This window comes from Palaemon carinicauda, chromosome 39 (assembly GCF_036898095.1).
Source record: "Palaemon carinicauda isolate YSFRI2023 chromosome 39, ASM3689809v2, whole genome shotgun sequence".
Lineage (NCBI taxonomy): Eukaryota > Metazoa > Arthropoda > Malacostraca > Decapoda > Palaemonidae > Palaemon > Palaemon carinicauda.
Genome location: NC_090763.1, coordinates 31,777,936 through 31,804,145, shown reverse-complemented (window position 1 = coordinate 31,804,145; position 26,210 = coordinate 31,777,936). Strand labels below are relative to the sequence as shown.

Genomic DNA, 26,210 nt, shown 5'->3' with positions numbered 1-26,210 from the left:
TGCGATTTTTGGTAGACACGGGTGCTTGTCATTCTCTTTTGCCAAGGAAACTCTTCAAGGCACGACGTAGTCTGTCTACATATGCCGACGTCCACTTGGTAGCTGCCAACGGATCTGCGATACCCACCTACGGTTAAGAGAACCTCACATTATCGTTCGGAAACGGTAAATTCAATTGGAAGTTTCTTGTTGCTGACGTCACAATGCCAATCCTCGGTGCGGATTTCCTCTCTCATTTTCACCTTCTGGTCGATGTCGCCCAACGACGATTGGTCAACGCAGACTCGTACTTGTCGACACCTCTTCAACCCGCCCCCTCTAACTTCGCTCTCCACATCACCGCACCCATGGATGCCTACGCCCACCTCCTCACGTCGTACCCAAATGCCCACGGTTCCTGCCAAGCACGGTATTTATCACCATATCAAGACGACGGGACCCCCAGTCTTCGCAAAATTCAGACTTCTGGCACCGGAACGATTGGCAGCCGCCAAACAGACGTTCTCCGAAATGGAGGAAATGGGCCTTTGCCAAAAGGCCTCCAGCCCATGGTCGTCACCCTTACACATTGTTCTGAAGAAAGACGGCTCCCTCCGTTCGTGCGGGGATTACAGGCGCCTGAACATGCAAACAGAACCGGATCACTACCCCCTCCCAAACATTGCCGACGTGACCTCCTACCTGCACAAAGCGAAAGTTTTCTCTACGCTCGACCTCCTGAAGGGGTATTATCAGGTGCCTATGAACCCAGAAGACATCCCCAAGACTGCCATCACCACTCCGTTTGGTACATACACCTTCAATTACTCCTGTTTTGGCCTCCGTAATGCTGGGGCAACGTTTCAACGTCTCATGGATGGCATCTTGGGGAACCTCCCTTTCTGTGTATGTTATGTGGACGACATACTTGTGTTCTCCTCCTCAAAAGAGGAACACCTCCGTCACCTGCGCATCGTGCTCGACCGCCTGCAACAAAACGGCCTTGTAGTCCGGTACGACAAGTGTACCTTTGGCGCCAACGAAGTGTCGTTCTTAGGGCACAGTATCACTCCTGAAGGAGTCCATCCCCTCCCTGAGAAGGTAGCAGCCGTTCAGAACTTCCCTGCGCCCTCGACCGTCAAAGCTCTGCAGGAATTCTTGGGCATGATCAACTATTATCACCGTTTTCTGCCAGCCATTGCCGCCACTCTTGCTCGCCTCTAGGCCTCCCTCAAGGGCAAGCCAAAGGACCTGAAGTGGGGTCCCCTTTAAGAAGCAGCCTTCTGCAATGCAAAGAGGGCCCTATCAACTACTGCGGCTCTCACTTTTCCTATCCCACACGCCCCTCTCTTTCTCTCCACTGATGCCAGCGACGTCGCTATTGGTGCAGTACTCGAGCAGGTGGTCAAAGGCTCGCCCTGCCCATTGGCCTTCTTCAGCAGAAACTGTCCAAGGCAGAATCGGGTTATTCTACCTTCGATCGAGAATTGCTGGCGGTGCACTTGGCTGTCCGTCACTTTCGCCATTTCTTAGAAGGTACGCCCTTCGTCATTCGCACAGACCACATGCCTCTGGTGCATGCCATCACTCGACAGTCTGACGCCTGGTCCGCCCGTCAATGCCGACATCTCTCTGCTGTGGCTGAATACAATTGCACCCTCCAATACGTCCCTGGGAAAATGAATCCCGTTGCCAATGCCCTGTCAAGGAACACGTTGGCTGCCGTTCAACTGGGATTGGATTACAACGCCCTGGCTGAAGCCCAACGACAGGATCCAGAGTATCAAGCTTGTAGGACATCCTGCACGTCCCTCCGTTGGGAAGAGTTTCCCCTCGAAGACTCCAACACCACCCTCCTCGGTGACGTCAGTACTGGTAGACCGTGACCTTGAATTCCTGCTCCCATGCGCCGACAGGTGTTTGATTTCATTCACGGCCTTTCACATCCCTCGTGCCGTTCTACTGCACAGCTGCTGAAGGCAAAGTTCATTTGGCACGGTATTTCTAAGGATGCTAAGTATTGGGTCCGCGCCTGTACTTCTTGCCAAACTTCCAAAGTACATCGACACACGGATTCAGGAGTGGGCACCTTTCCTCAACCTCAGCGTCGTTTCGCACATATTCACGTCGACGTTGTAGGCCCCCTACCCACATCACAAGGACATCGTTACCTGTTTACCGTCATCGACCGCTCCACTCGTTGGCCTGAAGCCATTCCCATGGAAACTGCAATGTCCGCCTCATGTACATCTGCCTTACTCTCTGGATGGATTTCAAGATTCGGTATCCCTGAGCATATTACTTCTGACAGGGAAACCACTTTCACCTCTCAATTGTGGACGTCATTAGCGAATCTCCTGGGCATCACCCTACATCAGACAACGGCCTACAACCCTGCTGCCAATGGAATGGTTGAACGTTTTCATCGCACCCTCAAAGCAGCTTTGATGTCCCGCTGCAAGGATTGCAACTGGTTTACTCAGCTTCCCTGGGTCCTCCTGGGACTAAGGACCACTCCTAAAGACGCCCTCGACGTCTCGGCAGCTGAAATGGTGTATGGCGACCCGTTGGTCGTCCCTGCCGAATTTTTTCCTTCTACAACCTCCTCCGACGATCTCCAGCACATACGTCACGTCGTGGGAAAATTTACTCTGTGCCGCCAGACTTACAAGCCCCCAGCGAAGCATCACATACCAACGGACTTGCACTCTGCAACACACGTCTTCCTGCGCAACGACACCAGCAAGCCACCACTAACGCCCCCTTACACGGGCCCTTTCCTTGTGATCCGACGCAGTCCGAAAGCATTCCTCCTAAACATTTGGGGCAAAGAAGACTGGATCTCCATTGATCGTCTAAAACCTGCTTATCTTCTGCCAGATGACCCGCCTACAGTTCGCCTCTCCAGATCAGGGCGCCCTATTTAACATGTACAGTATGTCATTTTTAGGGGGGGAGCCATGTATCAACCGTGTGTCACACAATTGTATATAATTCCTTTTGTATATATTATGCTTGTATCTGCGCTCTTCTCTCGCACTAAAAAGAACATGAAAATTCACGTCTCCGGTTTTCCTCTGTGACATTGTCTGTCTTGTAAACATGTTATGTCCTGTTGCCTTGAGGTTTTGTATATAAAGGAAAGTGTTCTATAATATTATAACTCAGTTGATTGCATCCTGCCTTCGAGTTCACAACCTTCTCTCGGCCCGTCACAACCTACTATCTAGCATAATCCCGTGTATGGAATTTACTTTACTTACTATCTCTCATAATCACGTGTATGAAATTTACTTTACCTACTATCTAGCATAATCCCATGTATAAAATTTACTTTACTTACTATCTATCATAATCACGTGTATGGAATTTACTTTACCTACTATCTAGCATAATCCCGTGTATGGAATTTACTTTACTTACTATCTCTCATAATCACGTGTATGAAATTTACTTTACCTACTATCTAGCATAATCCCGTGTATGGAATTTACTTGACTTACTATCTATCATAATCACGTGAATGGAATTTAATTTACCTACTATCAAAATCCCGTGTATAAAATTTACTTTACTTACTATCTCTCATAATCATGTGTATGAAATTTATTTTACCTACTATCTATCATATTCATGTGTATGGAATTTACTTTACCTACTATCTATCATAATTACGTGTATGGAACTTACTTTACCTACTATCTCTCATAATCACGTGTATGGAATTTACTTTACCTACTATCTACCATAATCACGAGTACGGAATTTACTTTACTTTGTATCTATCATAATCATGTGTATGGAATTTACTTTACCTACTATCTCTCATAATCAAGTGTATGGAATTTACTTTACCTTATATCTAGCATAATCACGTGTATGGAATTTACTTTACTTACTATCTATCATAATCACGTGTTTGGAACTTACTTTACCTACTATCTCTCATAATCAAGTGTATAGAATTTACTTTACATACTATCTATCATAATCACGTGTATGGAACTTACTTTACCTACTATCTCTCATAATCACGTGTATGGAATTTACTTTACTTACTATCTATCATAATCTTTTGTATAGAATTTATTTTACCTACTATCTCTCGTAATCACGTGTATGGAATTTACTTTACCTACAATATATCATAATCATGTGTATGGAATTTACTTTACTTACTATCTATCATAATCTTTTGTATAGAATTTATTTTACCTACTATATCCCGTAATCACGTGTATGGAATTTACTTTACCTACTATCTATCATGATCACGTGTATAGAATTCACTTTACCTACTATCTATCATAATCCTGTGTATGTAATTTACTATACCTACTATCTATTATAATCACGTGTATGGAATTTACTTTACCTACTTACTATCATAATCCTGTGTACAGAATTTACTTTACCTACTATCTATCATAATCACGTGAAGAGAATTTACTTTACCTACTATTTCTCACAATCCCGTGTATAGAATTTACTATACCTACTATCTATCATAATCACCCGAATAGAATTTACTTTACCTACTATTTCTCACAATCCCGTGTATGGAATTTACCTAACCTACTATCTATCATAATCACGTGTATGGAATTTACTTTACCTACTATCTATCATAATCCTGTGTATAGCATCTACTTTATCTACTATCTATCATAATCCCGTGTATAGAATTTGAATTTACCTTACCTACTATCTATCATAATCACGTGTATAGAATTTAATTGACCTACTATCATAATACCGTGTATAAAATTTACTTTACCAACTATTTCTCATAATCACGTGTACGGAATTTACTTTACCTACTATCTATCATAATCACGTGTATGGAATTTACTTTACCTACTATCTATTATAATCACGTGTATGGAATTTACTTCACCTACTAACTATCATAATCCCGTTTACTTTACCTACTATCTATCCTAATCACGTGGATAGAATTTACTTTACCTACTATCTATCATAATCACGTGAATAAAATTCAATTTATCTACTATTTCTCAAAATCCCGTGTATGGAATTTACTTTACCTACTTTCTATCATAATCATATGTAAAGAATTTACTTTACTTACTATCTATCATATTCACGTGAATAGAATTTACTTTACCTACTATCTATCATAATTACGTGAATAGAATTTACTTTACCTACTATTTCTCACAATCCTGTGTATGGAATTTACTTTACCTATTAGCTATCATAATCCCGCGTATAGAATTTACTTTACCTACTATCTATCATAATCACGTGAATAAAATTTACCTTACCTACTATTTTTTATAAGCCATGTATGGAATTTACGCTTCCTACTATCTATCATAATCACGTGTATTTAATTTACTTTACCTACTATCTCTCATAATCCTGTGTATAGAATTTACTTTATCTACTATCTATCATAATCCCGTGTATAGAATTTACTTTATCTACTATTTTTCATAATCACCTACTGTCTATCATAAAACCGTGTATAAAGTTTATTTTACCTACTATCGTTCATAATCACGTGTATAGAATTTTCTTTACCTACTATCTATCATAATAGCGCGTATAAAATTTACTTTACCAACTATCTATCATAATCCCGTGTATAGAATTTACTTTACCCACTATCTATCATAATCACGTGTATAGAATTTACTTTACCTACTATTCATCATAATCACCTACTATCTATCATAATCCCATGTATAGATTTTATTTTACCTACTATCTATCATAATCATATGCATGGAATTTACTTTACCTACTATATATCATAATCCCGTGTATAGAATTTACTTTATCTACTATATATCATAATAGCGTGTATAGAATTTACTTTACCTACTATCTATCATAATCCCGTGTATAGAATTTACTTTACCTACTATCTATCATAATACCGGGTATAGCATTTACTTTACCTACCATTTATCATAATCACCTACAAAATATCTAAATCCCGTGTATAGAGTTTATTTTACCTACTATCTATCATAATCACCTGTATAGAATTTACTTTACCTACTATCTATCATAATCCAGTGTATAGAATTTACTTAATATTTATCATAAGCACTTGTATAGAATTTGCTTTACCTACTATCTATCATAATCACGTGTATAGAATTTACTTCACCGACTATCTATTATAATAATGTAGATGGAATTTACTTTACCTTCTATCAATCATAATCTTGTGTATGGAATTTATTCTACCTACTATGAATCATAATCTTTTGTAAGGAACTTATTTTACCTACTATCGATCATACTCACGTGAATGGAATTTACCATACCTACTGTCTATCATTTGTATGGAATTTACTTTATATTCTATCTATCATTATCATGTGTATGGAATTTACTTTACCTACTATCAATCATAATCTTCTGTATGGAATTTACTTTTCCTACTATCAATCATAATTTTGTGTATGGAATTTACTTTACCTACTATCAATCATAATCTTTTGTATGGAATTCACTTTACCTACTATCAATCATAATCACGTGTTTGGAATTTACTCTACTTACTATCTATCATAATCACGTGTATGGAATTTACTTTACCTACTATCTATCAAAATCACGTATATGGAACTTACTTTACCTACTCTCTCTCATAATCACATAATGAAATTTACTCTACCTACTATCTAGGATAATCACGTGTATGGAATTTACTTTACTTTCTATCTATCATAATCACGTGTTTGGAATTTACTTTACATACTATCTATCATAATCACGTGTATGAAATATACGTTACTTACTATCTATCATAATCACGTGTATGGAATTTACTTTACCTACTATCTATCAAAATCACGTATATGGAACTTACTTCACCTACTCTCTCTCATAATCACGTGTATGAAATTTACTTTCCCTACTATATAGGATAATCACGTGTATGGAATTTACTTCACTTTCTATCTATCATAATCACGTGTATGGAATTTACTTTACCTACTATCTATCATAATCATGTGTATGTAATTTACTTTACTTACTATCTATCATAATCACATGTATGGAATTTACTTTACATACTGTCTATGAAAATCACGTATATAGAACTTACTTTACCTACTATCTCTCATAATCACGTGTATGAAATTTTCTTTACCTACTATGTAGGATAATGACGTATATGGAATTTACTTTACTTTCTATCTATCATAATCACATGTATGGAATTTACTTTACCTACTATCTATCATAATCGCGTGTATGGAATTCACTTTACCTACTATCTAGCATAATCCCGTGTATGGAATTTACTTTACTTACTATCTATCATAATCACGTATATGGAATTTACTTTACCTACTATCTAGCATAATCCCGTGTATGGAACTTACTTTACTTACTATCTCTCATAATCCCGTGTGTGAAATTTACTTTACCTACTATCTAGCATAATCCTGTGTATAGAATTTACTTTACTTACTATCTATCATAATCACGTGTATGGAATTTACTTTACCTACTATCTAGCATAATCCCGTGTATGGAATTTACTTTACTTACTATCTCTCATAATCATGTGTATGAAATTTACCTTACCTACTATATATCATAATTACGTGTATGGAATTTACTTTACTTACTATCTATCATAATCACGTGTATGGAATTTACTTTACCTACTATCTATCAAAATCACGTATATGGAACTTACTTTACCTACTATCTCTCATAATCACGTGTATAGAATTTACTTTACCTACTATCTAGGATAATCACTTGTATGGAATTTACTTTACTTTCTATCTCTCATAATCACAAGTTTGGAATTTACTTTACCTACTCTCTATCATGATACTGTGTTTGGAATTTACTTAACCTACTATCTATCATAATCATGTGTGTAGAATTTTCTTTACCAACTATCTTTTAGAATCACGTTTATGGAATTTACTTTACCTACTATCTATCATAATAATGTGTGTGGAATTTACTTAACCCACTATCTATCATAATCACGTATATGGAATTTACTTTACCTACTATCTAGCCTAATCCCGTGTATGGAACTTACTTTACTTACTATCTCTCATAATCCCGTGTGTGAAATTTACTTTACCTACTATCTAGTATAATCCTGTGTATAGAATTTACTTTACTTACTATCTATCATAATCACGTGTATGGAATTTACTTTACCTACTATCTAGCATAATCCCGTGTATGGAATTTACTTTACTTACTATCTCTCATAATCATGTGTATGAAATTTACCTTACCTACTATCTATCATAATTACGTGTATGGAATTTACTTTACTTACTATCTATCATAATCACGTGTATGGAATTCACTTTACCTACTATCTATCAAAATCACGTATATGGAACTTACTTTACCTACTATCTCTCATAATCACGTGTATAGAATTTACTTTACCTACTATCTAGGATAATCACTTGTATGGAATTTACTTTACTTTCTATCTCTCATAATCACGTGTTTGGAATTTACTTTACCTACTCTCTATCATGATACTGTGTTTGGAATTTACTTAACCTACTATGTATCATAATCATGTGTATAGAATTTTCTTTACCAACTATCTTTTAGAATCACGTTTATGGAATTTACTTTACCTACTATCTATCATAATAATATGTGTGGAATTTACTTAACCCACTATCTATCATAATATTGTGTATAGAATTTTCTTTACCATCTATCTATTAGAATAACGTTTATGGAATATACTTTACCTACTATCTATCATAATAATGTGTATGTAATTTAATTTACTTGCTATCTATCACAATCACGTGTATGGAACTTACTTTACCTGCTATATATCATAATAATGTGTGTAGAAATATGCTTAACCTAGTATCTCTCATAATGTGTATAGAATTTACTTTACTTACTATATATCATAATCACGTGTATGGAATTTACTTTACCTACTATCTATTATAATAATGTGTATGTAATTTAATTTACTTGCTATATACAGTATCATAATCACGTGTATGAAATTTATTTTACCTACTATCTATCATAATCACGTGTATGGAATTTACTTTACCTACAATCTATCATAATCACGTGTATGGAACTTACTTTACCTACCATCTCTCATAATCACGTGTATGGAATTTACTATACCTACTATCAACCATAATAACGAGTACTGAATTTGCTTTACTTTCTATCTATCATAATCACGTGTATGGAATTTACTTTACCTACTATCTCTCATAATCAAGTGTATGGAATTTACTTTACCTACTATCTAGCATAATCACGTGTATGGAATTTACTTTACTTACTATCTATCATAATCACGTGTTTGGAACTTACTTTACCTACTATCTCTCATAATCACGTGTATAGAATTTACTTTACCTACTCTCTATCATAATCACGTGTATGGAACTTACTTTACCTACTATCTCTCTTAATCACGTGTATGGAATTTACTTTACCTACTATCTAGCATAATCACGTGTATGGAATTTACTTTTTTTTCTATCTATCATAATCACGTGTATGAAATTTACTTTACTTACTATCTCTCATAATCACGTGTATGGAATTTATTTTACCTTCTATCTATCATAATAACGTGTATAGAATTTACTTTACCTTCTCTTGCTTGAGGGTACACTCTGGCACACTATTCTATCTTATTTTTTTTCTTTTTTTCTTCCTCTTGTTTTTTTTGAAACGGTGTGTTGGGCAGGCTTAATAGAAGGGCCATGGATGCCTGGTGGTTTTTCAAGAGGTTGTATTTTCCTTTTTCTGATTATTTTTCTTCTCAAAACCATCCTTACTGTCCTCCCTTCAGTTGAAGTGGCTATCCTGGAGGGTATTTAGCCTTGCATGGTGTATCGGCTCCTCCATGTTGACCAGTTTTTCCGATATTTTACCATAGTCTATGGGTATCATCAATCACTTTGTTTATAACTCTGTACGTATTGTTTTTGTTATAATTCTTGTTAATCTAGTTTTTAAGTATGATGTCTCTTTTTTATTTCTATTAATTCTTATGCTGTCTGGAGACATTGAGCGAAATCCGGGACCAGTACGTCCTAGATTTCGTCAATGTCGTCTTCTGTATTGCAATATTCGTGGTCTTCATGCAAATATCCAAGACCTTACAGTTGCGTTCAGACAGTATGATATTCTTTTGTGCTCAGAAACTTTGGTTTCTAATATGAGGCACTCATCTGAGCTCCTTATAACTGATTTTAAGAACCCAATAATGTTGAAACGTGATGCCATCCCTAGGGCCAGGGGAATGGCGGTGTATATTAGCACCGAGTATCCTGCTTCTCATAAGTCCTGCTATCAATGTGGATGTCATGAGATTCAGGTAATAAAAGTTTGTGGCAGGCATAAAAACTTTTATTTGTGTTCGATCTACCGGAATCCAGACATGGATGATTCTATTTCCGATTGTCTTCTTACCATTATGGCTAAGATACAAGAAGATGATAGAAAGGCTTCTTTTGTCTTTGTTGGTGATTTTAATGCTCACCATAGGGAGTGGTTAAGTTATATCTCTCCTACCGATCGCCATGGCTTAAGAGCTTTAGACTTTGCCTCTGAATCTGGCTGTGAGCGAATCATAAATGAAGCTACTCACAGGTCTGGTAATTGCTTGGACCTCGTATACACTGACTCCCCTTGCGTTATAACTAGTAAGGTTGGTTTTCTAGTCGAGACATCTGATCATGCCTTGATTTCATTATTAGTGAAGACTGAGCAGCCTGTCCCTGATATATCATATTCTTGTAAAATTTATATGAAATCCCAAGCAGACTGGAATGGGATTTTACATGATCTTTTGTGCTTGAATTGGTCACAATTATATAATAGTGTAAATCCTGTTGTCCCTTTGAATGAGAATCTAGTCAACATAATTGATAGGCGTATCCCTTCTCGTGTGCTAAGGTACCCAGTGAAGGACAAACCGTGGTTCAATGATGATTGTAGACATGGTTATTTGGAGAAGCAGGAGGCCTATCATCTTTGGAAGGGTAACAGATCAGATTTGACCTGGAACAACTATACTCAGCTTCGAGCTTTTGCTCAGAGAGTTTATGCTTCGACTGAAAAGGAGTACAATTTAACCATAAAAGAAACACTTTCTGGTACAACTCAGGAACATAAATGGTGGTCTACCCTTAAATCTGCACTCTTTGGTGTAGATGCAACAGTTCCTCCTTTACTTAAACCAGATGGCTCAGTCACTCACTGTCCAAAGGAAAAGGCAACCCTTTTGGCTGATGTTTTTGACAGTAAACAGAGTAATGAAAAACTTGAACTTCCTCATTCCTTTTTTCCTGAGGCTAAACTAACTAGTTTAGCTTTTCGATCTCGTGATATTAAAGCTCTGTTGGTGGACCTTGATGCTTATGGAGGTGTAGACCCAAATGGTATTTTTCCTTTGTTTTTTATAAAGACAGCAGATTTCTTAGCTCCAAAGTTATCTGTTATTTTGCGCAAGTTAGCAAGAAGAGGTGCTTTTAGCACTAGTTGGAGAATTGGTAATGTTACTCCTCTATGTAAATGTGTTTGTGGTAGCTGAAGTCCCACTGATTACCGCCCATTTTCCATAACTCCCTTATTATCTAAAGTTTTTGAACGTCTTCTGGCAAAACGTCTTAATAGGTTTGCTGAAGGTAATCATTTACTCCCTAGTTTGCAATTTGGTTTTCGTAAAGGCCTTGGAGCATGTGATGCCCTTCTTACAATCTCCAATGCTGTACAGAAATCCCTTGATTGTGGTCAGGAAGTTCGTATGATTGGCCTTGATTTTAGTGCTGCCTTTGACCGTGTTAATCATGAGGCCCTTGTTTTCAAACTGAAAGAGTTGGGAGTGGGTGGGTCGTTTTTTAGCATTATTATTGAGTTTTTAAGTAATAGATCTCAAAGAGTTGTTGTTGATGGGCACCATAGTGATTATAGGAATGTGATATCCGGTGTTCCACAGGGTAGTGTTCTTGGCTCATTACTTTTCATACTATATACACATGACATGTGGCTTGGCCTAGAAAACAAGCTTGTTGCATATGCAGATGATGCTACTCTCTTTGCATCAATTCCATCCCCTGAATGTAGATCTAGGGTTGGTGAATCCCTTAATAGAGATTAAGCTAGAATTAGTGCATGGTGCAAATTATGGGGTATGAAGTTGAATCCTAACAAAACTCAAAGTATGATTGTAAGTAGGTCAAGGACGGTGGCTCCTCAACATCCAGATCTCAGTATTGATAATGTTTCTTTAAATATGTATGACTCTTTCAAAATTTTAGTTGTGATTCTCGACAGTAAATTTACTTTTGAGAAACATATAAGGTCTGTGTCTTCTTCAATTGCACAAAAAATAGGCTTATTGAGAAAGTCTTTCAAGATTTTCGGTGATCAATCTATTCTGAAGAAGTGTTTTAATTCTTTCATTCTACCTTGTTTTGAGTATTGTTCTCCTGTCTGGTCTTCAGCTGCTGATTCTCATCTTAATTTGTTGGACAGAAACTTACGGTCTATTAAATTTCTTATTCCTGATCTAGATATTAATCTCTGGCACCGTCGTTCAATTAGTTCATTATGCATGTTGCATAAGATTTTTCATAACTCTGACCATCCTTTACATTCAGATCTCCCTGGAAAATTCTATCCTGTTCGTATTACTAGGCAGGCAGTTAATTCTGATAGCCAGGCCTTCTCCATCATGAGGCTCAATACTATGCAGTACTCTAGAAGTTTTATTCCAGCTGTTGCCAAGTTGTGAAATGATCTTCCTAATCGGGTGGTTGAATCAGTAGAACTTCAAAAGTTCAAAGTTGGAGCAACTGCTTTTTTGTTGACCAGGCAGTCATGAGTCTTTTTATAGTTTATTTATGACATATTTGTTCTTGATGTTGTTAATAGTTTATATATGACATGTCTGTTTTGACGTTGTTACTTATTTAAATGATTTAATGTTAATTTGTTCTCTTCATTTATTTATTTCCTTATTTCCTTTCCTCACTGGGCTATTTTTCCGTGTTGGAGCCCCTGGGCTTATAGCATCTTGCTTTTCCAACTAGGGTTGTAGCTTGGATAGTAATAATAATAATAATAATAATAATAACGATACAATATATCATAATCACCTACTATCTATCATATTCCCGTGTACAGATTTTATTTTACCTACTATCTATCATAATCATATGCATGGAATTTACTTTACCTACTATCTATCATAATCCTGTGTATAGAATTTACTTTATTTACTATCTATCATAATAGCGTGTATAGAATTTACTTTACCTATTATCTATCAAAATCCCGGGTATAGAATTTACTTTACCTACTATCTATCATAATCCCGTGTATAGAATTTACTTTACCAACTATCTATCATAATCACGTGTATAGAATTTACTTCACCGACTATCTATTATAATAATGTAGATGGAATTTACCTTACCTACTATCTCATAATCACATGAATGGAGTTTACCTTACCTGCTATCAATCATAATCTTGTGTATGGAATTTACTTTACCTTCTATCAATCATAATAATGTATATGGAATTTACTTTACCTTCTATCAATCATAATCTTGTGTATGGAATTTATTCTACCTACTATGAATCATAATCTTTTGTAAGGAATTTATTATACCTACTATCGATCATAGTCACGTGAATGGAATTTAACATACCTACTGTCTATCATTTGAATGAAATTTACTTTATCTTCTATCTATCATTATCATGTATATGGAATTTACTTTACCTACTATCAATCATAATCTTCTGTATGGAATTTACTATACCTACTATCTATCATAATCACATGTATGGAATTTACTTTACCTACTAACTATCATAATACCGTTTACTTTACCTACTATATATCATAATCACGTGAATAGAATTTACTTTTCCTACTATCTATCATAATCACGTGAATAGAATTTAATTTACATACTATTTCTCACAATCCCGTGTATGGAATTTACTTTACCTACTTTCTATCATAATCACGTGTATGGAATTTACTTTACCTACTATCTATTATAATCACGTGTATGGAATTTACTTTACCTACTAACTATCATAATCCCGTTTACTTTACCTACTATCTATTATAATCACGTGAATAGAATTTACTTTACCTACTATCTATCATTATCACGTGAATAGAATTTAATTTACTTACTATTTCTCACAATCCCGTGTATGGAATTTACTTTACCTACTTTCTATCATAATCACATGTATAGAATTTACTTTACCTACTATCTATCACAATCACGTGAATAGAATTTACTTTACCTACTATTTCTCACAATCCCGTGTATGGAATTTACTTTACCTATTAACTATCATAATCCCACGTATAGAATTTACTTTACCTACTATCTATCATAATCACGTGAATAGAATTTACTTAACCTACTATTTCTTTTAAGCCCGTGTATGGAATTTACTTTTCCTACTATCTATCATAATCACGTGTATTTAATTTACTTTACCTACTATCTCTCATAATCCCGTGTATAGAATTTACTTTATCTACTATCTATCATAATCCTGTGTATAGAATTTACTTTATCTACTATTTTTCATAATCACCTACTATGTATCATAATACCGTGTATAAAGTTTATTTCACCTACTATCGTTCATAATCACGTGTATAGAATTTTCTTTACCTACTATCTATCATAATCCCGTGTATAGAATTTACTTTAACTTCTATCTATCATAATCACGTGTATAGAATTTACTTTACCTACTATCTATCATAATCCCGTGTATAGATTTTATTTTACCTACTATCTATCCTAATCATATGCATGGAATTTACTTTACCTACTATCTATCATAATCCCGTGTATAGAATTTACTTTATCTACTATCTATCATAATAGCGTGTATAGAATTACTTTACCTACTATCTATCATAATCCCGTGTATAGAATTTACTTTACCTAATATCTATCATAATACCGGGTATAGAATTTACTTTACCTACTATTTATCATAATCACCTACAAAATATCATAATCACGTGTAAAGAGTTTATTTTACCTACTATCTATCATACTCACCTGTATAGAATTTACTTCACCTACTATCTATCATAATCCAGTGTATAGAATTTACTTAATATTTATCATAAGCACGTGTATAGAATTTGCTTTACCTACTATCTATCATAATCACGTGTATAGAATTTACTTCACCGACTATCTATTATAATAATGTAGATGGAATTTACCTTACCTACTATCTCATAATCACATGAATGGAGTTTACCTTACCTGCTATCAATCATAATCTTATGTATGGAATTGATTTTACCTTCTATCAATCATAATTATGTATATGGAATTTACTTTAACTTCTATCAATCATATTCTTGTGTATGGAATTTATTCTACCTACTATGAATCATACTCTTTTGAAAGGAATTTATTTTACCTACTATCGATCATAGTCACGTGAATGGAATTTACCATACCTACTGTCTATTATTTGTATGGAATTTACTTTATCTTCTATCTATCATTATCATGTATATGGAATTTACTTTACCTACCATCAATCATAATCTTCTGTATGGAATTTACTTTTCCTACTATCAATCATAATTTTGTGTATGGAATTTACTTTACCTACTATCAATCATAATCTTTTGTATGGAATTCACTTCACCTACAATCAATCATAATCACCTGTATGGAATTTACTTTACTTACTATCTATCATAATCACGTGTATGGAATTTACTTTACCTACTATCTATCAAAATCACGTATATGGAACTTACTTTACCCACTATCTCTTATAATCACGTGTATGAAATTTACTTTCCCTACTATCTAGCATAATCACGTGTATGGAATTTACTTTACTTTCTATCTATCATAATCACGTGTTTGGAATTTACTTTACCTACTATCTATCATAATCACGTGTATGAAATATACGTTACTTACTATCTATTATAATCACGTGTATGGAAATTACTTTACCTACTATCTATCAAAATCACGTATATGGAACTTATTTCACCTACTCTCTTTCATGATCACGTGTATGAAATTTACTTTCCCTACTATCTAGGATAATCACGTGTATGGAATTTACTTCACTTTCTATATATCATAATCACGTGTTTAGAATTTACTTCACCTACTATCAATCATAATCACGTTTATGGAATTTACTTTTCTTACTATCTATCATCATCATGTGTATGGAATTTACTTTACCTACTATCTATCAAAATCACGTATATAGAAATTACTTCACCTACTATCTCTCATAATCACATGTATGAAATTTTCTTTACCTACTATCTAGGATAATCACGTGTATGGAATTTACTTTACTTTCTATATATCAAAATCATGTGTATGGAATTTACTTTACTCACTATCTATCATAATCGCGTGTAAGGAATTCACTTTACCTACTATCTAGCATAATCCCGTGTATGGAATTTACTTTACTTACTATCTATCACAATCACATGTTTGGAATTTACTTTACCTACTATCTCTCATAATCACGTGTATGAAATTTACTTTACCTACTATCTATTATAATCACGTGTTTGGAATTTACTTTACCTACTATCTATCATAATTACGTGTATGGAATTTACTTTACTTACTATCTATCATAATCACGTGTATGGAATTTACTTTACTTACTATCTATCATAATCACATGTTTGGAATTTACTTTACATACTATCTAGCATAATCCCATGTATGGAATTTATTTTACTTACTATCTCTCATAATCACGTGTAGGAAATTTACTTTACCTACTATCTAGCATAATCACGTGTATGGAATTTACTTTTACCTACTATCTATTATAATCACGTGTTTGGAATTTACTTTACCTACTATCTATCATAATTTCGTGTATGGAATTTACTTTACTTACTATCTATCATAATCACGTGTATGGAATTTACTTTTCCTACTATATATCAAAATCACGTATATGGAACTTACTTTACCTACTATCTCTCATAATCACGTGTATGAAATTAACTTTACCTATTATCTAGGATAATCACTTGTATGGAATTTACTTTACTTTCTATCTCTCATAATCACATGATTGGAATTTACTTTACATACTCTCTATCATAATAATGTGTGTGGAATTTACTTAACCTACTATCTATCATAATCATGTGTATAGAATTTTCTTTACCAATTATCTATTAGAATCACGTTTATGGAATTTACTTTACATACTATCTATCATAATAATGTGTATGTAATTTGATTTACTTGTTATCTATCATAATCACGTGTATGGAACTCACTCTACCTACTATATATTATAATAATGTGTGTGGAATTTGCTTAACCTAGTATCTCTCATAATGTGTATAGAATTTACTTTACTTACTATATATCATAATCGCGTGTATGGAATTTACTTTACCTACTATCTATTATAATAATGTGTATGTGATTTAATTTACTTGCTATATACAGTATCATAATCACGTGTATGAAATTTATTTTACCTACTATCTCTCATAATCATGTGTATGGAATTTACTTTACCTACTATCTTTCATAATCATGTGTATGGTATTTACTTAACTTACTATCTATTATAATCACGTGCATGGAATTCACTTTACCTACTATATCTCATAATCACGTGTATGGAATTTACTTTACTTTCCATCTATCATTATCACGTGTATGGAATTTACTTCACCTTCTATCTCTCATAATCACGTGTATGGTATTTACTTAACTTACTATCTATCATAATCATGTATATAGAATTTACTTTTCCTACTATCTATTATAATCACGTGTATGGAATTTACTCAACTTACTGTCTATCATAATCATGTATATACAATTTACTTTACCTACTATCTATCATAATCACGTGTATGGAATTAACTTAACTTACTATCTATCATAATCATGTATTTAGAATTAACTTTACCTACTATCTATCATAATCACGTGTCTAGAATTTACTTTACTTACTATCTATCATAATCATGTGTATGGAATTTACTTTATCTACTATCTATCATAATCTTGTGTATAGAATTTACTTTACCTAAGATCTATTATAATCACTTGCATAGAATTTAATTTACCTACTACCTATCATAATCACATGCATGGAATTTACTTTACCAAGTATGTATCATGATCACGTGTATGGAATTTACTTTATTTACTATCTATCATAATCACGTGTATGGAGTTTACATTACCTACTATCTATCATAATCACGTGTATCGAATTTACTCTACTTACTCTCTATCACAATCATGTGTATGGAATTTACTTTATCTACTATCTATCATAATCCCGTGCATGGAATTTACTTCATCCACTATCCATCATAATCACGTGTATAGAATATACTTTACTTTTTACCTATCATAATCATGTGTATGGAATTTAATATACCTATTATCTATCATAATCACGTGTATGGAATTCAATTTACTTACTATCTATCATAATCATGTGTATAGAATTTACTTTATCTACTATATATTATAATCACGTGTATGGAATTTAATTTACCTACTATATATCATAAACACGTGTATGGAATTTACCTTACTTATTATCTATCATAATCATGTGTAAGGCATTTACTTTACATACTATCTATCATAATCATGTAAATGTTATTTACTCTTCCTACTATCTATCATAATCACGTGCAAGGAATTTAACTTACCAACTATGTATCATAATCATGTGTCTGGAATTTACTTTACCTAATATCTATCATGATTACTTGTATAGAATTTATTTTACCTACTATCTGTCCTAATCCCGTGTATAGAATTTGCTCTACCTATTATATCCCATACTCACGTGTTTGGAATTTACTTTACATATTATCTATCATGATCACGTGTATAGAATTTACTTTATTTACTATTTATCATAATCACGTACAAGGAATTTACTTTACCTACTTCTATTATAATCACGTGCATGGAATTTTCTTTACCTACTATCTATTAGAATCATGTGTGTGGAATTTACTTTACCTGCTATGTATCATAATCCTCTATATGGAATTTTTTCTATCTACTAGCTATCATAATCACATGTATGGATTTTTTTTTACCTACTATCTATCAGAATCAAGTGTATGGAATTTACTTTACCTCTTAGCTCTCATAATCACGTGTATGGAATTCTCTTTACATACTAATTATCAGAATCACGTGTATGGAATTTGCTTTACCTGTTATATCTCATAATCACGTGTATGGAATTTCCCTTACCTACTATCTATCAGAATCACGTGTATGGAATTTACTTTACCCCTTATCTCTCCTAATCACGTGTAGGAACTATCGTTTACTTGCTATTTTTCATAATCACGTGTATGGAATTTTTTTTACCTACTATCTCTCATAATCACCTGTATAGAATTAACTTTACCTTCCAAATATCATAATCATATGAGTGGAATTTACTTTACCTACTATCTATCATAATCACGTGTATGGATTTTTCTTTACCTACTATGTATCAGAAGCATGCGTATGGAATTTATTTTACCTACTATATTTCATAATCACTTGTATGGAATTTACTTTTTCTACTATCTATAATAATCGCGTGTATGGAATTTATTTTACCTACTATATATCATATTCACGTGTATGGAAGTTACCTTATCTACTATCTCTCATAATCACATACGGAAAGAAGCGATTGTTTTTTCAAAGCGGCATTTTCGGCGATATAGCTAATTATATGTACTAATGATGCATTTTATGTAATGGTAATATAACACTAGTATTTTTACCTTTTCCACTAAGATCTCCATAACAATTGAATTAATGATAAATGTTCAAAGGCCACTCATGAATGGGAGAGGCAAGGGACTGTGACATCACCCTAGCAAGCATAACAATGCCCTACAGATAGTACTGTATTTACCTATATAAGCGCCTAGGACCACTATCCCCCCTAGTTAGGACCAAGAAGGGCCAGATAATAGCTGCTGATGACTCAGCAGATAGACGTATAGGCTCCCGCAAACCTCTATCCGTAGCTTATAAAGATGTTAAGATTGCAGCGACCAAAGGAATTAACGAGTTTGAGCTGGATCGAACCCCAGTCTGGCGTTCACCAGTCAAGGATATTACCACATGGGCCACTACAACCCTGTTTGTTTTTTGAAGAATTAAGGTGAAATATATGTTTTCCAAATCCGCTTGAGCTATGATAAACATGAGTGATAGTCATAAGGTACAATTGTAGCCAAACCATCAAACCATCCTATTTTGTGTTTAAGATACTTAAGAAGGACATGCAGTCTAAGTGCTAAGCTTTATTACAGTATCCCTGATTGGGAAATTAAATAGGATACATGATAATTTTTGGAATAAAGATGTTTTTTGTGTAGTAGTAATATTCATAAACCTCTTTTAAGACTTTGATTACTTTGGGATTTTCTGTAAGCTCCGATATATATAAATGAATATACGTTAAAATGAATTTGGAAACATTTTTGGAACCCCCCCCTCTCTCTCTCTCTCTCTCTCTCTCTCTCTCTCTCTCTCTCTCTCTCCCTCCAGAGCTTTTCATTGACAATGTCTATTTAACGATTTACAACTTATTTGAAATTCTAGGCGTAATTCTTGATAGCAACATTACATTTGAGAAACCAATCCGGATTGTTTCTTCAATTTAACAAAAAAACTGTCATAATGATGTATTCAAGATTTTTGCTGATGAATCTATTCTGAGGATGTCTTAATTCTTTCATTCTGATGGGTTTTGAGAATTGTTTTCCTGTCTGGTCTCCAGCTGTTAATTCTCCTCTCATTTGGTTTTATAAAAGCTTGTGGTCTATTATATTCTTTATATATCGCTAATCTGAATATTAATCATTAGCACCATCAATTACTTAGTTATTTGTGTATGTTGCTTAAGATTTTTCATAATTGTGACCATACTATTTCATACTGGTTGTATTATTATATATGCTTCTTATTCTAAGAGTCTTGGCTTCTCCATCAAAAGCCTCAATACTACACAACACTCTTGGAGTTTCAACACAGCTGTGCTCTAGCAGTCTTGGCTTCTCCATCATAAGCCTCACTACTCAACAGCACTCCTGAAGTTTTAACCCAGCTGTGATCTAACAGTCTTGGCTTCTCCATTATAGGCCTCAATACTATACAGCACTCATGAAGTTTTAACCCAGCTGTGCTCTAACAGTCTTGGCTTCTCCATCATAAGCCTCAATACTACACAACACTCTTCAAGGTTCAACCCAGCAGTGCTCTAACAGTCTAGGCTTCTCCTTCACAAGCATCGTTACTACACAGCAATCTTGAGGTTTCAACCCAGCTGTGCTTTAACAGTGTTAGCTTATCCATCATAGCCCTCAATACTACACGGCATTCTTGAAGTTTCAACCCAGATGTGCTCTAACAGTCTAGGCTTCTCCATCATAAGCCTCAATCTTAAACGGCACTTTTGAAGTTTTAACCCAGTTGTGCTCTAACAGTCTTGGTTTCTCCCTCATAAGCCTCAATACTACACATTGCTCTTGAAGTTTTAACCCAAAGGTGCTCTAACAGTCTTGGCTTCTCCATCATAAGCCTTAATACTACACAGCACTCTTGAAGTTTCAACCTAGCTGTGCTATAACAGTCTTGGCTTCTCCATCATAAGCCTCAATACTACATAGAACTCTTGAAAGTTTAACACAGATGTGCTCTAAGTCTTTGCTTCTCTGTCATAAGCCTTAATCTTACACGGCACATTTGAAGTTTTACCCAGCTGTGCACTAACAGTCTTGGCTTCTCCATCATAAGCCTCAATACTAAACAGCACTCTTGAAGTTTTAACTCAGCTGTGCTCCAACAGTCTTTGCTTATCCATCATAAGCCTCAATACTACACAGCACTATTGAAATTTTAACCCAGCTGTGCTCTAATAGTCTTGGCTTTTCCATCATAAGCCTCAATATTACACACCACTCTTGAAGTTTCAACCCAGCTGTGGTCTAACAGTCTTGGCTTCTCTATCATAAGCCACAATACTACACGGCACTCTTCAAGTTTTAATCTAGCTGTGCTCTAACAGTCTTGGCTTCTCCATCATAAGCCTCAATACTACAGAGCAGTCTTCAAGTTTTAACTCAACTGTGCTCTAACAGTCTTGGCTTCTCTGTCATAAGCGTCAATACTACGCAGCACTCTTGAAGTTTCAACCCAGATTTGCTCTCACAGTCTAGGCTTTTCCATCATAAGCCTCAATACTACATGACACTCTTGAAGTTTTAACCCGGCTGTGCTCTAACAGTCTAGGCTTCTTCATCATAAGCCTCAATACTACATGACACTCTTGAAGTTTTAACCCGGCTATGCTCTAACAGTCTAGGCTTTTCCATCATATGCCTCAATACTACATGACACTCTTGAAGTTTTAACCCGGCTATGCTCTAACAGTCTAGGCTTCTCCATCAAAAGCCTCAATACTACACAACACTCTTGAGGTTTTAACCTGGCTGTGCTCTAACAGTCTAGGCTTCTCCATCATAAGCTTCAGTACTACACAGCACTCTTGAAGTTTTAAAACAGTTCTGCTCTAACAGTCTTAGCTTCATCATCATAGTCCTCAATACTATACAGCACTCTTGAAGTTTCAACCCAGCTGTTCTCTCACAGTCATGACTTTTCCATCATAAGCCTCAATACTACACGACACTCTTGAAGTTTTAACCCAGCTATGCTCTAACACAGTGTTTCTCAACCTTTTTTACCAATGGCACACTTAGGATCTTATAATAATATCACGGCACACTTGGAAAATTTAAGAGAAAAAATTAAGAGAATATATACTTGTAAATATGAGATGGAACTACAGACTTAAGAAATAAAACACTTTTAAATATGAACTTACTTTATTTCAGTGTTTTTCTTAGAGTAAATTGTGAAGATGATTAGTGTGAAACTTGTGCCTGGTGTTTTTTGGCGACTTCCTCAATATTTGGTCGAATGTGTGATAAGCAGACCCTCATTTCTTCTTCAGTTGAGCGTAGTCTCTCTCGTTTCTTAGTTTTGATGTTATTTAGGGTTGGGAAGCCAAGTTCACATAAATAAGATGTAGAAAATTGCAACAAAAGTGATAAAGCTTTTTTAGATAATGTGGGATATTCCTCTTGAACAGATATCCAAAATGAGTCAATAGGTACAGTAGAATGTTTTATTTTTAGATCTCTGTCACTAGAAATGGTGGCCAGTTCCTCTTCTTCACACAACTGTAATCCAATATTAGAGGGAATATTCATGAAAGGATTTCGAATCCAATCATACTTCTCTGTGCTCAGTGATGGAAAATAGTGGTCGATGTTTTCATCAAGCCCTGTCAGATGAGAAACAACAATAGGGATCATTTCTTTAATGCAAGTGGTACGCATTGAAGGAAACATATCAAAATTACCTGAGCTTGCTCTATTTTTCCAAATAATAATTTTCTTTTTTAGAGCAACTAACTTATCTGTTGAGGTCAGAATATTTTCATTTCTCCTTTGCATGCTACTGTTTGTGTTGTTTAATTGACTGAATATTTCTGTTAGGTATTCCAGTTTAGACATCCAAAGTTCACAACGATGCTCACAGAATTTTCCCTGCTTTTCTTGGTCGAAAAATACGATTAATTCCTTGTGTAATTCATGAACACGAGTTAATACCTTACCTTTCGATAGCCATCGAACTTCGGTATGCATTAGTAATCTAACATGCTAGGAGTCCATTCCTTTGCATAGTTGTTCAAATAATCTTGACTTCAAAGGCCTACTTTTAATATAATTTACTATTTCAACTAGCTGGTGCAACACCAGTTTTAAATCTTCTTGTGATATTTTTGAAATAAGAACTTCTCTTGTGTAAAAAGCAATGAGTACGAATAAGATCTGGGTTTTCTTTTTCTGCAAGAGATACAAATCCTTTAATACAGCCTGTCATACATGGGGCTCCATCAGTGCAAATACCTACGCAAGATTTCCATGTTAAATTCATTTCTTTAAGGTAGTCAGTTATCACATCAAAAATATCTTGACCTCTAGTAGTAGTTGACATTCCTTTGCAACACAAAAACTGATTGATTATTTCACTGCCATCAATAAATTGTACAAATGCAAGCAAGTGACTAGTGTTGCTTATATCCGTGGACTCATCAACAGTTAATGCAAAAGTAGAATCCTGAAGTTTTTTCTGAACCTTTTTTTCAATATTTTCAGATAAATCTAAAATTCTTCTGTGTATTGTATCATTTGATAAGGGGATTTTGCTAATTTCTTTTTCAGCTTTCTCACCAAACATGGATTGAACAATCTTTTTGCAAGCGGGCAGTATAACTGACTCAGCAAGTGTGTGAGATTTAGATTTTAATGCTATTATTTCTGCGACTTCAATTGAAGCAAGCTGAGCCCTTTCTGATGCGGTCATTGTTTTCTCAAATACATTGCGCTGCTTCGATTGCTGATCTAAAAGCCTTTGAAAATATACAAGATCTTTATCCTGCAGAGATGAATGTTTAGAAGTGAGATGTCTCTTTAACTTACTTGGTACCATGGATTCATCTGACATTTTATCGCCGCAAACTACACATAATGGATTTGGTTGAGCAGCATCTCCAGACCAAAAAAAATCCGAACTTCAAGTAGCTCTCATTATACTGTCTATTTAAATAATGGCGAATTTTTGCCTTTTTTTACATTGGAGTTTGTTGGGTTCAATGATTGTTCACTATCAGACTCACGGCTGCCACTTTGCCTCCTTTCTTATAAGAAATTTATCCATTGTGAAGGAATGCACTAAAATCAATAAACATGGTACTCTTGTCCTGCAAATACACTGGTCAATGGGAATTATCATAAAACCCCAACAGACTGAATGAAACAAAAAGGCTAGTAATGTGATTGGTGAAGTGCACTACCATGACCACTCAAGTACTGTCTCAACCGACACTGACAACAAGACACCGAGAGTATGCAATGAGAGCGAGACTCAGACACGTATGATACGCGTAGGCAAGGTGACCAGAGCTCTGCTTTTGAGCGGAACTAATCAGTTAACTGATTGTACATATGCCCTACTTTTTTAATGTTACTAATATGTTCTGCTTTCTTATAAGTGTGCCCCAATATTTACTGAATTGTGTGTGTGCGTGTCTGAGAGAGAGAGAGAGAGAGAGAGAGAGAGAGAGAGAGAGAGAGAGAGAGAGAGAGAGAGAGAGAATGTTATGTAATGGTTGATAGACCATCCATCCTCACATGTACATTCATCTAACGTTGTTTATATGTGAAGCTTTTAATAGTACAGGAGTCTCAAATGATGTGCATTTCTTTTACAGAAATATACCTACCAAAGACTGAACAAAAGGCATGCACATGAATTTAAGTAAAATTTAAATAACTATTGGCAAAGATATGTAAATTGTATTCATAATTATATCAAAAGATATGTGTGCATGTGTGTGTCTTTATAATTCCATATATATATATATATATATATATATATATATATATATATATATATATATATATATATATATATATATGTACATATTGTGTATGTATGTATGTATTTATGTATGTGCTTTATGCATACACACACACATGTACGGTATACGGTATATACAAGAGGGAAGTGTCCTTCTTTTAGCTCACAAATCTGGTTACATTACGATGATTACGTATATGATACATATATCAATTATCAAACTTGGAAGTGATTAAACTCCTAACATCGATTGCAGATGATAGCAACAACGGGCAGCCTGAAGATCAAAATTCAATAACAACATAGCAATATACTCATTACAAGTAGACACAGTGGTACATTAAAATGCAATTATTTTGGTTGAAACAAAAGGAACTATACTAAAAACGGTTTAAAAGCATTAGGCAATACCACGTCATACATCCCAGACAGAACGACGCCCATCACAATACCGAATGCCATCTCCACTTATAATATTAAACTTTTATTAATTGTAGAATTATTATAAATATTATGACGAACTCAAATGGCTGAAAGTTACTTATGTAAACTGCAAAGTAGGCTATATTTTAAATAATTGTCAGTATCAATAAGCGTTACTTTTCATTCATGTGAAACCAAAATCTATACCCATTTTTCGTATTTTCTGGTGTGCCATGACTATATTTCGTGGCACACTTCAAATAATCT

At 34.6% G+C, this 26,210-nt stretch overlaps 2 protein-coding genes across 2 annotated transcripts; both read right to left on the bottom strand.

Moving 5' to 3' along the window:
- Window positions 1-22,957: 22,957 nt before the first annotated feature.
- Window positions 22,958-23,743, bottom strand: LOC137631345 (protein FAM200A-like). The gene has a single exon (XM_068363119.1). The coding sequence runs from the start codon at window positions 23,741-23,743 to the stop codon at window positions 22,958-22,960; it is 786 nt and encodes a 261-aa protein (XP_068219220.1).
- Window positions 23,744-23,834: 91 nt separating this feature from the next.
- LOC137631344 (zinc finger BED domain-containing protein 5-like) lies at window positions 23,835-24,605 on the bottom strand. The gene has a single exon (XM_068363118.1). It carries the CDS (start codon window positions 24,603-24,605, stop codon window positions 23,835-23,837), a length of 771 nt encoding a protein of 256 aa, XP_068219219.1.
- Between the last annotated feature and the right edge of the window lie 1,605 nt (window positions 24,606-26,210).

Excerpts from the sequence above, each read along its gene's own strand:
- LOC137631345 (XM_068363119.1), bottom strand. The coding sequence starts at position 23,743 with ATGCATACCGAAGTTCGATGGCTATCGAAAGGTAAGGTATTAACTCGT.
- LOC137631344 (XM_068363118.1), bottom strand. The coding sequence starts at position 24,605 with ATGTCAGATGAATCCATGGTACCAAGTAAGTTAAAGAGACATCTCACT.